A 15,879-nucleotide genomic window follows, 5' to 3' on the forward strand; every position below is an offset into this window, starting at 1 on the left:
TGAATTAGACTGTGGATGGTGATTAGATTATTATTGGTGCTATTTAATCTTCAATCTAAGAGACATACCAAGTCTCAAGCTATAGGGTATAATATAACATATATAACAAGGATATAATCTGGTGCGCACATTCCTTCCAATTTTCTTTTTTTTTTTTTTTTGGCAAGTGAATTGACCTCGTCTCATTAGCACTGACAACACTTTACTCCTCAGCTACCCAGATTAACCACAATGCTCTGCATAAAGCATGATTTGATATCGTACCTTGAAAATGCACTAAAATTACATGAATTCAAAGGAACGTGATTAACTCAGATCAGAATTAGGGCAAATCTACTTCTAACTTCGGTCCAAGGGAACAGAAGAAAACTTGGCCAGTAAGGAGAAATGGGATGCAGAAATCCTACTGCTTGTTTCACTGGAGTCTCCACGGAGGTCTCATTATGTTGTGTGCAAACTCTTAAGATTTGTGTGTCTACGTTTGATGAAAAGAGTTAGCCTTGTCTTGAATGGAGACCAGGGTTGGGAGCATCAAAGCTAGGTGAAAATGCTGAGATAAAGGAATGTGGGAACCAGAAATTTCCGTGCTAGAAAGAACCACTGCACAAAACTTTACTGAAAGGTTCAGCTGATCCAGAATGCAGCCCAACGGTTATATGTCAACTGATGGGATTTAAGAAGTATGTCTTCTCTGCCACAGTACTACAGTTTTGAAGACCTGGATCTTTCTCTAGGCTTGGATTAGTTGGGGTGCTCCCTTTGAGATAGGCTCTTATATCTATTCCCTCAGTATAAACATCATCCTTGTCTACTGTTTGATGTCTTTCTATCACTCTGAGTTTCAATTTGTAAGCATCCCAGAGTTGTTCAGAAATTGGGCAGTTTTAGAAAGCTGAATAATAATGTGAATTAACTAAATGAAAATAAAATGTGTGGAATTCGGGGAGTTGAAGTCCGTATGACTTAAAGTTGCCAAGTTTGAGAGTAGAGTAGAGTAGAGTAGAGTAGAGTAGAGTAGAGTAGAGTAGAGTAGAATAGAATAGAATAGAATAGAATAGAATAGAATAGAATAGAATAGAATAGAATAGAATAGAATAGAATAGAATAGAATAGAATAGAATAGAATAGAATAGAATAGAATAGAACCTTGGAGGTCTTCTAATCCAGCCCCCTCTCACGCAGGAGAACCTGACCTACGACAATGGCATTCCTTAATCTTTTAAGAGATTTTCATACTATGGGTACTAAAACTTTCTGCCTTGGGGGCGTTTCAAAGTTGCTTATTGGCCTGCTTGAAAAATACAGTTAGTCCTTGACTTACAACCACAATTGAGCCCCAAATTTCTGTTGCTAAGTGAGACAGTAAATTGAGTTTTGCCCCATTTTATGACCTTTCTTGCCACAGTGGTTAAGTGAATCACTGCAGTTGTTAAGTTAGTAAGACGGTTCTTAAGTGAATCTAGCATCTCCTTTGACTTTGCCAGAAAGCTGCAAAACGTGGTCACATAAACACACACCCCCGGACAAGCCAACCGTTATAACTATGAACCAGTTGCCAAGAATCTGAATTTTGATCATGTGACCATGAGGATGTTGCAGCGGTCTTAAGTGTGACCGTTGTAACTTTGAACGGCCGCTAAACGACCTGTTTCAAGTCAAGTACTAGCTGTATTCTGAAAACCGAATATGATTTTGTGATTTCATGCAGAGCACTAGACAGTATTAGTGGCCAGCAATGTACCTCTGTAATCACATCTTACAGAAGAATGGAATGGAAAAGTGGATGGAGGCTGCGGTAATAAAAATTAGATTGTACCCAGATTTTCTTCCCCAAACCCAACTCACATCATGGCCACGTTGCTACCATCAATAATGACCATCCGCAAATTCTTCTTCCCAGGTGTGTTGGCCAACTTGAGTTTGAACTCAGTCTGGAGAGCCTCCTCAAAGCGCTGAGCTCCAGTTACCGTAGAAACAGAACCCTGCTGAAGAGTGTCCAGGTTGGTGCTTTCTGTTGACTGGGTCCCCTCAGTATCCGATAGGGAGGACAAAAAACTAGCAATAGGAGAAGTAATAGGCAACAAACTGGGAACTCCAGGATTACTTGCTGAAACATGGACCCCCTTGTGATTCGAAAGTGTATCATTCCACCTTTCCTCCGGATGAGTCCTTTGGTGAGAAGATTCCCCATGATTCAAAATGGTTGCCTTCTGGGTGCCAAGTTGACCTTCATGTTGTGGCTTTGTTGATGACCCCCTTATCGCACTCTCGCCTTCATCTTGGCATTCCCCTTTCTCATTGAGCTGCCTCAGGAGACTTGCCAATGGGGCTCCTGTTTGTATTTCTGTGGGGATCTTGCTGGGGCAATGGCCGCAGTTGACCACTGCTGTTTTGATCAGTTCCTTGACAAAACTGTTTTCATCGTAAGGGTCTTCCAGAGACAAAGCAGCGAGACCTCGTTGCTGGGATGGGGAGTTGTCTTCTTTTTGAGACAAGCCTGCCTCCATCATTTGGACTCTATCCAAGATGGTTGAAGGGGCTTCCTGAACTCCACCCTCCAATAATACCTTTTTGACCACACACTCCTCATAGCCCATAGTTTTAAAGAAGTTTAGCCTCATTTTGAACTCTTTTTCAGTCCACGAGGACAGCAAAATGTCAGATGTTGCCTCCTCCTCAGTGGTTTCCTCAGGCAAACTAACGGAGCATGATTCTGTTGCCCAAAGGGGATTCTTCTCTTCTGCTTGATGATCCTCCAAGCTTTCTGCAAGGCCTTTGTATCCAGGTAGAATCTGAGTCTCGGAGGTAGCTGGAATCGGTTTTGGGGAACTCTTGGGAAGCCCAGAATTCTTAGCGGTTATTGCCTCCAGCCAATGCCGAGGACCATTCAAGTCAGACAGATGTTCCTGTGGCTTAGTGTGCAACTCAGCCTCATCAGCATTTCTTGAAAAGACATCCCGTAGGACATGAAGATGTTTTTGGTCTGGAGATTTTGCATCCACAATAGGCAAGTCCGTCCCAGCATCCCAAGGCCTCTCTGAGTACGGTAGTTGCATCAAATCTTCAGGTTTGTGAAAAGATTCTTGTGCCCTGGTACATTCCACAGGCCAGTCAGGGCTGGAGTCTCTAGTTCTACTCTGTCCCTGGACTCGACTGAACTCTGCATGTATGCCAAAGACCGGTTGAGGCCTATCTGGAGACCCAGATCCGCCACTATTTGCAACGTTGGCTTCCCACCCCAATGAACAATCTCTCCCCAAACCAGATGGTATCCTATAGCCATTCCTTTGCCCCTCCTCTGTGTCTTTTTCCTGTATCTCCTTGACCAAACTAAGCAATTCCTCTTTGACCGAGGTGGGCAAGATCAAAAGATCCATGGCATGTTTGTCATCATAATTCTCCACCAATTCCCGGAAGGACCGTTTGACCTGAGCTTCCTCTTCTTCTGGAAGCTTAGGGTTCTTCTGGTGTTTCCCCACAAATTCCTGGATCCGGCTCTGAGCCATGACAAAAGCTTCTGCCAACCCTGAGATCAATAGGGTGCCCGGGTGGAGAAAGGTGAGGTTCGCAGAGGTCCCCCGAATGAGGCAATCCAGAAATAATCCATGGGCACCTAAGAAGATGCACTGCATGTCTTTCGGATACTGTACCTCCTCCTGAAGCTCTGGGGCACAAAGACCTTTGATGTATTCCTGAAAAACATAGGAACAGACAATATGGTCATTCTCTCTCTCTCTCTCTCTCTCTCTCTCTCTCTCTCTCTCTCTCTCTCTCTCTCTCCCTCTCTCTCTCTCTCTCTCTCTCTCTCTCTCTCTCTATATATATATATATATATATATATATATAGGGACACGGTGGCTCAGTGGGTTAGGACGCTGAGCTTGTCGATCAGAAGGTCGGCAGTTTGGCGGGTTGAACCCTGAGTGCCGCGTAACAGAGTCAGCGCCTGTTACTCGTCCCAGCTTCTGCCAACCTAGCAGTTCGAAAGCATGTAAAAATGCAAGTAGGAAAATAGGGACCACCACGGTGGGAAGGTAACAGCGTTCCGTGCGCCTTTGGCGTCTAGTCATGCCGGCCACATGACCACGGAGACGTCCTCGGACAAGCGCTGGCTCTTCGGTTTTGAAACGGAGATGAGCACCGGCCCCTAGAGTCAAAAACGACTAGCACGCATGTGCGGGGGAACCTTTACCTTTAATATACAGTATATATATATATATATATATATATATATATATATATATATATATATATATATATATATATATATATATATATATATATATAGAGAGAGAGAGAGAGAGAGAGAGAGAGAGAGAGAGAGGGGGGGGGGAGGGGGGATGGATGGATATAGATATATATAGATAGTGCTATAGGAGGAGGAAGAGGAAGAATCTATAACAGCATCAAACAGTCACATATGCTTATCCCAGGTCCTTGGAAAGGATTTGATAAGTAGACAAAAAAATACAGTCTGAACATCTGGCTGACTGTGCAATGAAGTAAAATAATAACAAGAAGAAGAACAATAATAGTTTCCAAGCCAAGCTTTGAATCTAATAATAAGTATTCTTTCAGCTACTTCAAATAAGCTTTATCCACTGAAAATATTTTGGGCAACTAAGAAAAAAAAACATTGCAAGATAAAAGTGGCCGCTGCAGGGATCTTAAGAATCCTTGCATGAGCCAATTTTTTGTCCACACTGGACTGCACAGAATTACAAAGTACAGCATTATGTAAATAAGGAACTGCCTCTGTTTATACAGCAAAGATAAGGCAAATGATGTAACTAAGGAAATACAGCAAATCAAATTTAGAACCTTGGAAATTCCTCTCTTTCTTTCCGCAAAATGCTCACTTAACAGTTTTTGCACCCTTTTCCTGCAGTGTTCTAAAGATGCTTTTTTCACGAGGCAACTGGACTTTCTTGTTTTTCTTTGAAAAACGTTTCGCTTCTCATCCAAGAAGCTTCTTCATCTCTGACTGGATGGTGGGGAATGGAAGGATTTATACTCCTTGCAGACAGCTGGTCGTTTGCATTTTTTTTAGAGAGTCACTGAGGCCATTTGGAGGTTTATCTATGTCCTCAGTAGCGCAAATGTGTGGAACTTTCTTGGCTACAGGATGTTTTTTCTTCCATTTCCCCACCGTCCAGTCAGAGCTGAAGAAGCTTCTTGGATGAGAAGTGAAACGTCTTCAAAGAAAAACAAGAAAGTCCAGTTGCCTCATGAAAAAGCATCTTTGGGATAACTATGTCCTGGATGACTGAGAATCTCCATAGACATTTCCTGCAGTGAAAAAGTAAAATGAAAATTGTTCAGGCTGAAGACAGACACCTTTGGTGAAGCAGATTAGAAACGATGCTAAATTTTGAGGGTACGATTCTCACCTGCTTGACCAAGAATGAAGCCTCTTGGAATTAAATGCGATTGATTCCTAAGTAGGCCAGTATAAGATGTCCTGTTAATTAAGCCAGAGAATTAATCCACCTTGGCCTTTCACATTTAAACATTTCATCCCAAATTTGGAGAAAAACACACCAATCAGTATTGTCCCAAAGGTACTTTTCAAAAGGAAACTGGACTTTCTTGGGGGGGGGGGTTTCCCCCCCATGAAAACGTTTCGCTTCTAATCCAAGAAGATTCTTCAGTTCTGACTGAATGGGTCTGTTCTCTTGTGCTGTGCCATGCGTTTGTGAAGTGGTGGTTTTGTTTCTCCAATATACAGATCTGCATGTCTCACTGCTCTACACAGGAGAACACAGCCATCAGGACGAGATTCAGCAGTCATTTTATCTGAAAGTCAAAGGTCACTCTTTTGAAGAGAGCAAAGTTCACCTTCAGGACTAAGAGGACCACTGCTTTGAAAGAGGGGTCAAAGAGGCCGTCTACACTAAAACTGAACAGCCCTCTCTCAACAGCCTACACCAGTGATGGCGAACCTTTTAGAGACCGAGTGCCCAAACTGCAACCCAAAACCCACTTATGTATCGTCATGTGCCGGGTGGGCGTGGCCCATTGGGTGGGCGTGGCTGCGGTGGTAACGGCAGACTGGGTGGGACTAAAAAGTTCAATCAATTCCAACTTCACGAGATCTTTTCTTTCCCCCGTGAGAAGTTGAAATTGATTGATTGATTGAACCTTTTTTTTTATTCCAACTTCAGGAGATCTTTTCTTTCCCCGTGAGAAGTTGAAATTGATTGATTGAACCTTTTTTTTTTGCACACGGGTTGGAGGCCTAAAGCTAAAAGGTTTTATAAAACCCAGCTGAAGGCCTAGGACTGGGGCGACGGTGCGCGTGTTGTGACTCAGGGCCAGCCTGTGGGTCCGGCAGCCGGCTCAGATGTCTCGGATGACTCAGATGAGGGGGAGGAGGAGTGTGTGGAAGACGAACCGGCTGATGATGGTTTGGAGGCTTCGCAGAGCCCCCAGCCGGGGCCCTCTTCTCAGCTGCGTGAGCCCGATAGTGCGGAGGATGATGACCCACAGCTGGCCCTGTTCAAGGACGCCCGACGCAGGAGGCAGTCGAGCAGGACCAAACAGAGAAAGGCTGTGGGACTCCTCGGGAGGAGGCACAGGGAGGCCACGCCCTGATCTCTAAATAAAAGGAGTGTTTGGGGAAGGGCTGGTTGCTGAAAGCAACCCTTCCGTTTGAGGATTCAAGTTCCAGTGTTTTTGTTTCTTGTTCTGTTATTTGAGTAATAAATCTTGGCAGACGCTTTCCAGCCTTAGACGCTCTCCAGTCTCTACTGTTTGAACAGGGGTTTGCCTTATTGCAAGGCCGGTAGCAGGCTGGTTCAGAACAGCGCGTGCCCACAGAGAGGGCTCTGCGTGCCCCCCTGTGACACGCGTGCCATAGGTTCGCCACCACAGGCCTACACCACCTATACCAAGAAGATTCCTCACCCATTTGCACTCTGATTCAGATAACCCTGAGGTGACACTTAAGCCCCAAGTGGCCTCAACAACTCTCAGAGACCAGATGACTGCAAAGAATATGAATCCTTCCATTCCACACCATTCAGTCAGAACTGAAGAAGCTTCTTGGATGAGAAGTGAAACGTTTTCGAGAAAAAACAAAACACGAAAGCCCACTTGCCTTTTGAAAAGCACCTTTGGGACAACCATGACTTGGATGACTGAGAATCTCCAAAGATATCAACCAGTATTATTGCCACAATGAGTAAAGCTTCTTCTCCATTCCGGCATGGGATGGTGCTTCAAGATCTGATTGTAGAGAAAACAGTTTACCGTGATGAGGATAGAACATAGCATCTTTAACCTGCCCCTTTAAAAGGACGGAGGATAAATTACTGAGAGGTATACAGAGGGTGCGACTGTTGAATTCTCAACGTTTTCAACAGAAGAACGACTTCAGAAAAGCCAAAGAGAACAATCTCAACTCCTGGCACCTTTCTAGGCCTGTTCATACAATTGCCAACAATCCAAAAGTCATCAGCTATCACCCTTGTTCCAACTGTTTTTGAGATCTTGTGATGATTATTCCGTTGCTGTTCTGCTCTGTTATGTAAGGTAGAAGCCTTAAGGTGGAATCTCCTTCGACTCAGCCTCAATTCATAGTGACTTCAAGGCTAAGCCCAAGTCATTTTCTGCCATTCGGAAGCAAATTTTCCTGGCCACCTGGAAGTATATAGATACCATGTTTCCCAAAAAATAAGACCCAGTCTTTTTTTTTGCCCCCAAAAGAGGCATCAGGTCTTATTTTCAGGGTGGCGTCTTTTCCCTGGTCTCACCTTGCATGCATCACCCCCAGCCTCCATTTTACCATCAGAGGCCTTCCAGAAAGGGCTGTGCCATCCGAGAACTGAGCTACAACTCTCGGCTGCAGAGGCCTTTCCGGAAGGTCTCTGAAAGCAAAATGGAGGCCGAGGGCGACTCGTGCAAGGTGAGACCATGGAAAAGACAACCCCACATACAAAAAAATAAGGCCCGATGCCTCTTTTGGAAGGCAAAAAAAAAAGCCAGGTGATAGATATTTTCAAGGAAATACAGTACCATTATTATTATTATTATTATTATTATTATTATTATTATTATTATTATTATTATTATTATTATTATTATTATTATTAATTATTATTATTATTATTATTGTTGTTGTTGTTGTTGTTGTTGTTATTATTATTATTATTATTATTATTATTTGGAAGGGACCTTGGAGGTCATCTAGTCCAACACCCTGCTAAGGCAGGAAACCCTATACCATTTTAGGCAAATGGCTGTCCAGTCTCTTAAAAACTTCCAGTGTTGGAGCATTTACCACTTCTGGAGGCAGGTTGTTCCACTGGTTAGTTGTTCTAACTGTCAGGAAGTTTCTCCTTAGTTCTAGGTTGCTTCTCTCCTTGACTAGTTTCCATCCATTGCTTCTTGTCCTGCTTTCAGGTGCTATGGATAATAGCTTGACTCCCTCTTCTTGAGGGATATTGGAAGACTGAGATATTGGAACACTGCTATCATGTCACCCCTCACTCTTCTCTTCGTTAAACTACACATACCCAATTCCAGCAACCGTTCCTTGTATGCTTTACCCTCCAGTCCCCCAATCATCTTTGTTGCTCTTCTCTGTACTCTTTCTAGAGTCTCGACATCTCTTTTACATCGTGGTGACCAAAACTGGATGCAGTATTCCAGGTGTGGCCTTACCAAAGCTTTGAAGACCATGATAACTTGTTTTATGGGAATTAATTTGGACTGAGGATCAAAGAGTTTGCCTGACCTTTGCACTATGAAGATTCTCTTGGCTTCCTTGTAACTGCAACCAGATCTTCCTTGCTCCTTTGGGATCTGATCCCAGCACCCCCACAACATTCAGCTCCACCCGAAAGAGGCGTTCAATTTGGGGACGGTGTTGCATCAACATATCCTGGGCCTCCTCGGGCACCGCAAATTCATCCAGGATCCTGCTGTTCGGCATGATGGGAGCTTGTGTCTGCCAGCCGCTGAACATCTGGGTTGCTATGTAGCTAAAAAGCTGTAGGGAAGAGAAATCAGCCTGATTGAAAGGGCTGTGGCTGAGAGATGAAAGCAAAGTGAAAACAGGGGAGCAAAAGCACGCAGGATGCCATCACTTAAAGCTTTCCAGTCCCTGAGTAACCATGAACTATCAACATTTGCCTATCCCACAACCTTGGGAAGGACTCAGTAGGATGATAAAAATGCTAAATCCAGTCCAAACATCTGGCTGACTTTGCAAAACACTTTTAATAGTGTTCGATTCTCACCGGCTCAAGGTTGACTCAGCCTTCCATCCTTCCAAGGTTGTTAAAATGAGTACCCAGATTGTTGGGGGCCAATATGCTGACTCTGTAAACCCCTTAGCAAGGGCTGTAAAGCACAATGAAGCGGTATATAAGTCTAAGTGTTAATTGTTATTTAAGGTCACATGACTGAAAAAAGAAAGGAAGGGGGACTTAGAATGGAGGAGGTGGCAATACTCAGAACAGCTGACTGGGTGCCCCTTTCCATAAGAACGCATTGATTTTTCTCTCTATTTGCAAACTGCAACTGGATTCAGACTATTTGCAAACTCCACCTTATGCAGTGATAAGGTACTCATGTGGAATAAAGCTGCACTTATTATAAAAATTATAAAAAGTCTGCAACGGTGCTGACCTGCAACCCTTATTTGTATGAAATGGTGTAGGACAGGGGTGTCAAACTGCAGGCCCGTGGGCCAGATGCGTCATGCCAAAACCATGCCCACCCCAGCTCCAGCAATGGGGGAAAAGTTGCGATATGTCGCGACACGTCATGTGACGTGCAGAGTTTGACACCCCTAGTGTAGGAGATAAAAATGAGGGGGGAAAAATCTGTAGAAGTCAAATTACAGATCTTTCCCACATACATAATCTAAGCACTTGACTTTATCCAAATCAGGTGGATATCCCATGGGCTGTGTGTGGCCCCAGAGAGCTTGCAATGTGGCCCCACAATAGCTTTAATAGCTTTATATTATTTATATCCATTAACTATCTTAGATATTTTATATGCAGCCCAAGACAAGCAAAGAGGTTGGGCACCCATGATCTAAATGTTAAGCTTGAAGAAATAAGTTTCTATTCCCCAGTGCCTACATAATGCTGATCTCACTCTTCAGGAAGAGGGAGGGAAAAAAGGCTTGACTTCAAAGACAAATACAATAATTGTCATACAGGCAGTACTCAACTTACAACAGTTCATTTAGTGTCCATTCAAAGTTAGAACAGCACTGAAAAAGTAACTTATGACCGTTTTTCACAGTTACGACCTTTGTCGCATTCCCCATTATCACATGATCAAAATTCAGACATTTGGCCACTGGTTCATATTTATGACCATTGCTGTGTCCCAAGGTCATGTGATCACCTTTTTGTGACCTTCTGACAGGCAAAGTCAATGGGGAGACCAGATTCACTTAACAACGGGGTTACTAACTTATTAGCTGAAGTGATTTACTTAACAATCGTGGCCGGAAAGGGGCAAAACTCACATCCCAAATGTCTCACTTAACAACAGAAATTTTAGGCACAATTGGGGTCATAAGTCGAGGACAACCTGTGTTAGTAATAGCAAAGCACAGGAAAGGATACAGGAATAAAAGCATTGACAGGGCCACCATGAAATAATCTTTAAAGCGCAGAATCAGATTTAAAGCCCGTGCCAGAGACTTTGAACCAATTGTTTTCGCTCATGCCAACCTGTCTCACGGACTAGTTTTTTAAAGCTTAAAAATATGGTATGTGTCAGATCTATTATCCTGCTTTTCCTTAGGGAAATCAAGGAAAAGGCAGGCTCCGTGTCTCAGTTCAGGGGGATGTAAAATGTTAAAAGATCAGCGGATGTAAAAGGAAAGCAAATGTAAACACCAAAGGCCAGTTTCAATTCAGAGAATAGAGTTGGAAGGGACCTTGGAGGTCTTCTGGTCCAATTCATGGTGGCAGAAGGATCCACGGAGGAGAGCTGCCGTTCATCCCACTGGATTGGGAACCTACCTAGACTGCGGGACGGAGGAACTCCAGGCAACTGGAGCCTAAAAGGCCAGGAAATAAAAACAGGCCACTTTCCATGTCAAGGGGATTTCTCACTTATTTTCATACTGCTTCTCCAGTGTGGAAAAGTGAAAGGAGGGGGGGGGAGTTGTCTCTGTGTTTTGTTTTCCCCGAAGGACAGAACATAAATATCCCAGAACAAAAGTCATCAGTCCGAAAGGACTCACACTCACCAAAGAGGGGGACCAGCGTCCCAAAAGCAAAGCTTCAAAAAGAAAACAGCAGAGAGAGAAAAACGACAACCAGAGGATCTTTCACCACCAACAACAATCTCTTGGACTAACGATGCGCCCACTTCCACTTTTTGCGGGGAAGGGAGGGGGAGGGCATTTCCCTTCCCTTCCCCACCGATCTGACCGAAGAGACCCCCTTTGTGCCCCAAACTTACCCGCCAGTCATCCAGTTCTCCTTTTATCCTCGGGATCGCCAACCCAGCGTCCCCCCCCCCGAGATCTCCCCCCCACTCCACCAGCCAGTGGGCAGTTGGAGAGGGGAGCTCCACCGCTCACGATCCTGCCTATGTCACCACCCCGATGACCTGGGGGGGGGGAGGAAGGGGAACTGCCCAAGCGCCCCCCTCCCTCCAGCCCAATAAAGGTAAAGGTGAAGGTTCCCCCACACGTGTGCTAGTCGTTTCCGACTCTAGGGGCCGGTGCTCATCTCCGTTTTAAAGCCGAAGTGCCAGTGCTTGTCCGAGGACGTCTCCGTGGTCATGTGGCCGGCATGACTAGACGCCAAAGGCGCACGGAACGCTGTTACCTTCCCACACCGTAGTGGTCCCCGTTTTTCTACTTGCATTTTTACGTGCTTTCGAACTGCTAGGTTAGCAGAAGCTGGGACGAGTAACAGGCGCTCACTCTGCTACGCTGCGTGCTTTCGAACTGCTAGGTTAGCAGAAGCTGGGACGAGTAACAGGCGCTCACTCTGCTACGCTGCGTGCTTTCGAACTGCTAGGTTAGCAGAAGCTGGGACGAGTAACAGGCGCTCACTCTGCTACGCTGCGTGCTTTCGAACTGCTAGGTTAGCAGAAGCTGGGACGAGTAACAGGCGCTCACTCTGCTACGGCGGCACTCGGGATTCGACCCGCCAAACCGCCGACCTTCTGATCCACAAGCTCAGCGTCCTAACCCACTGAGCCACCGCGTCCCAATACGACCGCCCTTTCCCCATTTACGACGAAAGGGGAGGGGGGGGAGAATTGAAGTCCCCGAAAGAGACGCGCTCGCAGAGCTTGCGCTCTGCGGGCTCCGCCGGGCGCCTTACCCGCTGGAGTCGCCGAGGGAGCCCCGACACCGCCGAGGACCCCCACTCCATCAGTTCCCATCGCTGCTGCTTCTTCTTCTTCCGCGCTGGCTTTCGGAGAGGGGGGGAGGAGGGAGAAGGGGGGGACGCTCTTTTCTCTGCCCGGACGCCTCCCGCGAGGAACTCCCCCAAAAGTCAGCCTTTGCGCTCAAGGTTCAGCTTCCATTTTAGAGCCAAGCGGAAGCGCCCGACTGCTTGTGCAGACTCGGAGTTTCCCAGCTGGGCGGTGCGTCTCGGGGGGGGGGGGAGAGAAGGTGGAGGTTCCCTGGCCCGCTTCCTGTACGCCGGTAACTTCCTGCCCTGGGCGAGGAAGAAAGCGGTTTCTGAACGTGAACAGAGTGCCGCTTCTCTCTCTCTCTCTCTCTCTTTCTTTTTCTCTCTCCTCCTCCCTCCCCCTTTTGCAAAAGTGCACGGTTTTTCTCGGCGCCCAATGCATCTGGCAAAATGTTATTGTAACTCATTCAGAAAAGTTATTTGATTGCCCAAATTGTCTGTCTGCCTGCCTGCCCCCCCCCCCTCTCTCTCTCTCTCTCTCTCTCTCTTTCTCTCTCCTCCTCCCTCCCCCTTTTGCAAAAGTGCACGGTTTTTCTCGGCGCCCAATGCATCTGGCAAAATGTTATTGTAACTCATTCAGAAAAACTATTTGATTGCCCAAATTGTCTGTCTGCCTGCCTGCCCCCCCCCCTTCTCTCTCTCTCTCTCTCTCTCTCTCTCTCTCTCTCCTCCTCCCTCCCCCTTTTGCAAAAGTGCACGGTTTTTCTCGGCGCCCAATGCATCTGGCAAAATGTTATTGTAACTCATTCAGAAAAGTTATTTGATTGCCCAAATTGTCTGTCTGCCTGCCTGCCCCCCCCCTTCTCTCTCTCTCTCTCTCTCTCTCTCTTTCTCTCTCCTCCTCCCTCCCCCTTTTGCAAAAGTGCACGGTTTTTCTCGGCGCCCAATGCATCTGGCAAAATGTTATTGTAACTCATTCAGAAAAGTTATTTGATTGCCCAAATTGTCTGTTTGCCTGCCTGCCCCCCCCCCTCTGTGTGTGTGTGTGTGTGTGTGTGTGAGACAGAAAAATTAATCAGTGGAACGATTTGCCTCCAGAAGTTGTGAATGCTCTAAAACTGGAAGTTTTAAAGATGAGATTGGACAACTATTTGTCTGACATGGTATAGTGCAGGGGTAGGCAAACCTCGGCTCTTTTATGACTCATGGACTTCAACTCCCAGAATTCCTAAGCCAGCCAAGCTGGCTCAGGAATTCTGGGAGTTGAAGTCCATGAGTCATAAAAGAGCCGAGGTTGCCTACCCCTGGTATAGTGTTTCCTACCTGAACAGGGGGTTGGGCTAGAAGACCTCCAAGCTCCCTTCCAACTCTGATTCGATTCTATTCTATTCTATTCTATTCTATTCTATTCTATTCTATTCTATTCTATTCTATTCTATTCTATTCTATTCTATTCTATTCTTTGTCTGAAATGGTATAGGGCAGGGGTAGGCAATCTCGGCTCTTTTATGACTCATGGACTTCAACTCCCAGAATTCCTGAGTCAGCTTAGCTGACTCAGGAATTCTGGGAGTTGAAGTCCATGAGTCATAAAAGAGCCGAGGTTGCCTACCCCTGGTATAGGGTTTCCTGCCTTAGCAGGGGGTTGGACTAGATGACCTCCAAGGTCCCTTCCAACTTCTTCTTCTTCTTCTTCTTCTTCTTCTTCTTCTTCTTATTATTATTATTATTATTATTATTATTATTATTATTATTATTATTATTATTATTATTATTATTATTCACCTGTCATCTTTTATGCCTGTCTACCCACCCACCTAGCATCTATTATGTCTGTCTATCGTCATCTATCATGCATTCATATCTGCCCATCCATCATCTATCTTTACTGTATATCCATCCTCTCTCTCCTTTCCTCCACCCCCTTCACCCCCCCCCTTTGCAAAGATGCATGGGTTTTTTTTTTCCTCAGTGCTCATGCATCTGGCTGAGTTTACACAATCACACAATGTCCTGAACCGGATTAGCTGGGTGCAGATGCCCACCGTGCAAACCTTGATTTTAAAGGCTTGAGAGAAAGAGAGAATGAGTTTCCACACGTGAGCTATCACGTTCATCACTTCAGATCGCTTGTGTTTCGATGAAATCTTGAGGCTCCGGGAAAAGGGTGAATCGAATAACTAGGTAAAAAAACTGGGTAAACAAAGTCTCTAGGTCTAGGAGATGGAACGCGCAAAAGCCTGTTGTGTGTGCACAGGATTAGGAGACCCGCCCACGTGCCCCGACTCGAATGTGCGATTATATTGTATGCATGCGAGATTGCCCCCTGTAGGTAATTCTTGTTCTCTTGTCTCTGCCAAGGAATGACTGCATTAAAAAAAACAAACCAGAAGCTTCAAAAAGGACCTGAGACCTGCCAAAGGGTGCTTGGTCGTGGGCAGAGTGGCCTCACACCGGTCCCCAGGATCCAGTCTCCCCAACCTTCAAACTGTTGCCGATACCCAGTGCTTTTTTTGTATAAGAAAAAGGTGCCAGAACTCACACGTGTCAGACAACCCGCCTTGCCTATCCTACAAGGCTCCATCCAAAAAAGGTGCCGGAACTCTGTTCTGAGCGTTCTATGACAAAAAAAGCCCTGCCGATACCCCAAGACAAGAGCCGGCTTAGTCTAGCCTCAGTTTCCTGTCTGCAAACGTTTGCCGCAGTGCCCCGGGGGTGAAACTAGTTCAGGACGTAATGAGAAGCTTTTACCTGCAAACAGCTAAAATAATGCTATCGCACAAGGCTAACACAAGCAAGAAACAGTCGAACATTTCAGTCCCCTCTTGCCTTTTTTAAAAAAATGTCACTGCATTGCCGTAAGACATCCTGAGAAACCCCCTAAAAAAGCAAAAAAAAAAATCCCCAACAATCAGAAAAGATGTTGGCTCCCACAGGAAAGGGTTAGGTACAAAATGTCCCCACTTCTGGTTTCAATCAGCCGTGCCAGAATACAGATATTGCATTTAGTTTGCCTCTCTTGTTTCCATTCTTCACTGCCACGGGACACCTTGATTTTGCTTTGGGACATTCGTGGGGTTCCCCACCACCACCACCACCCTAGACTTCTGCTCCCCCTTCTGTACTTCTGCAAACCGCCTCCGGTTTATGAAATCCTCCCACCAGTAGAGATTTTTCCCCCCTATTTTTGGCACATGAGCAATCATGCTTCTAATTTAATCAGAATAGAGCTGGAATGGAGCTTGGGAAGTCTTCTAGTCCAGCTCCATGCTCAAGCAGGAGACCGTATACCCGTGGTAGCGAACCTATGGCACGCATGCCACAGGTGGCACGCAGAGCCCTCTCTGTGGGCATGCGCGCTGTTGCCCCAGTCCTGGGCCTTCAGTTTTAGGCCTCTGCCGCCGTGTGCAAAAAAAAAAGGTTCAATCAATTTCAACTTCTCGTGGGGAAAAAAAATATCTCGCAAAGTTGGAATTGATTGAACTTTTTAGTCCCACCCAGTCTGCCGTTACTACCGCAGCCACGCCCACCCAAT

At 45.7% G+C, this 15,879-nt stretch overlaps 1 protein-coding gene across 2 annotated transcripts in view; it reads right to left on the reverse strand.

Annotated features, from left to right (window-relative positions):
* Window positions 1–12,552, reverse strand: part of LOC308677656 (protein KHNYN-like) — a gene marked incomplete at its 3' end in the record, with an annotated part of 28,603 nt that extends 16,051 nt beyond the window's left edge. The window contains exons 1-3 of one of the 2 annotated variants that reach the window (XM_081344269.1): window positions 12,312–12,552; window positions 8,738–8,992; window positions 1,846–3,692 (exon numbers count right to left, since the gene is read on the reverse strand). In XM_081344269.1, the coding sequence (XP_081200395.1) occupies window positions 1,846–3,692; window positions 8,738–8,992; window positions 12,312–12,362 (2,153 nt within the window). In that variant the 5' untranslated portion in view covers window positions 12,363–12,552. The remainder of the gene's footprint in view (window positions 1–1,845; window positions 3,693–8,737; window positions 8,993–12,311) is intronic. The other variant, XM_081344270.1, reaches the window with a different exon arrangement.
* Window positions 12,553–15,879: the final 3,327 nt, after the last annotated feature.

The sequence above is a fragment of the Vipera berus genome (assembly GCF_964194415.1).
Source record: "Vipera berus genome assembly, chromosome: Z".
Lineage (NCBI taxonomy): Eukaryota > Metazoa > Chordata > Lepidosauria > Squamata > Viperidae > Vipera > Vipera berus.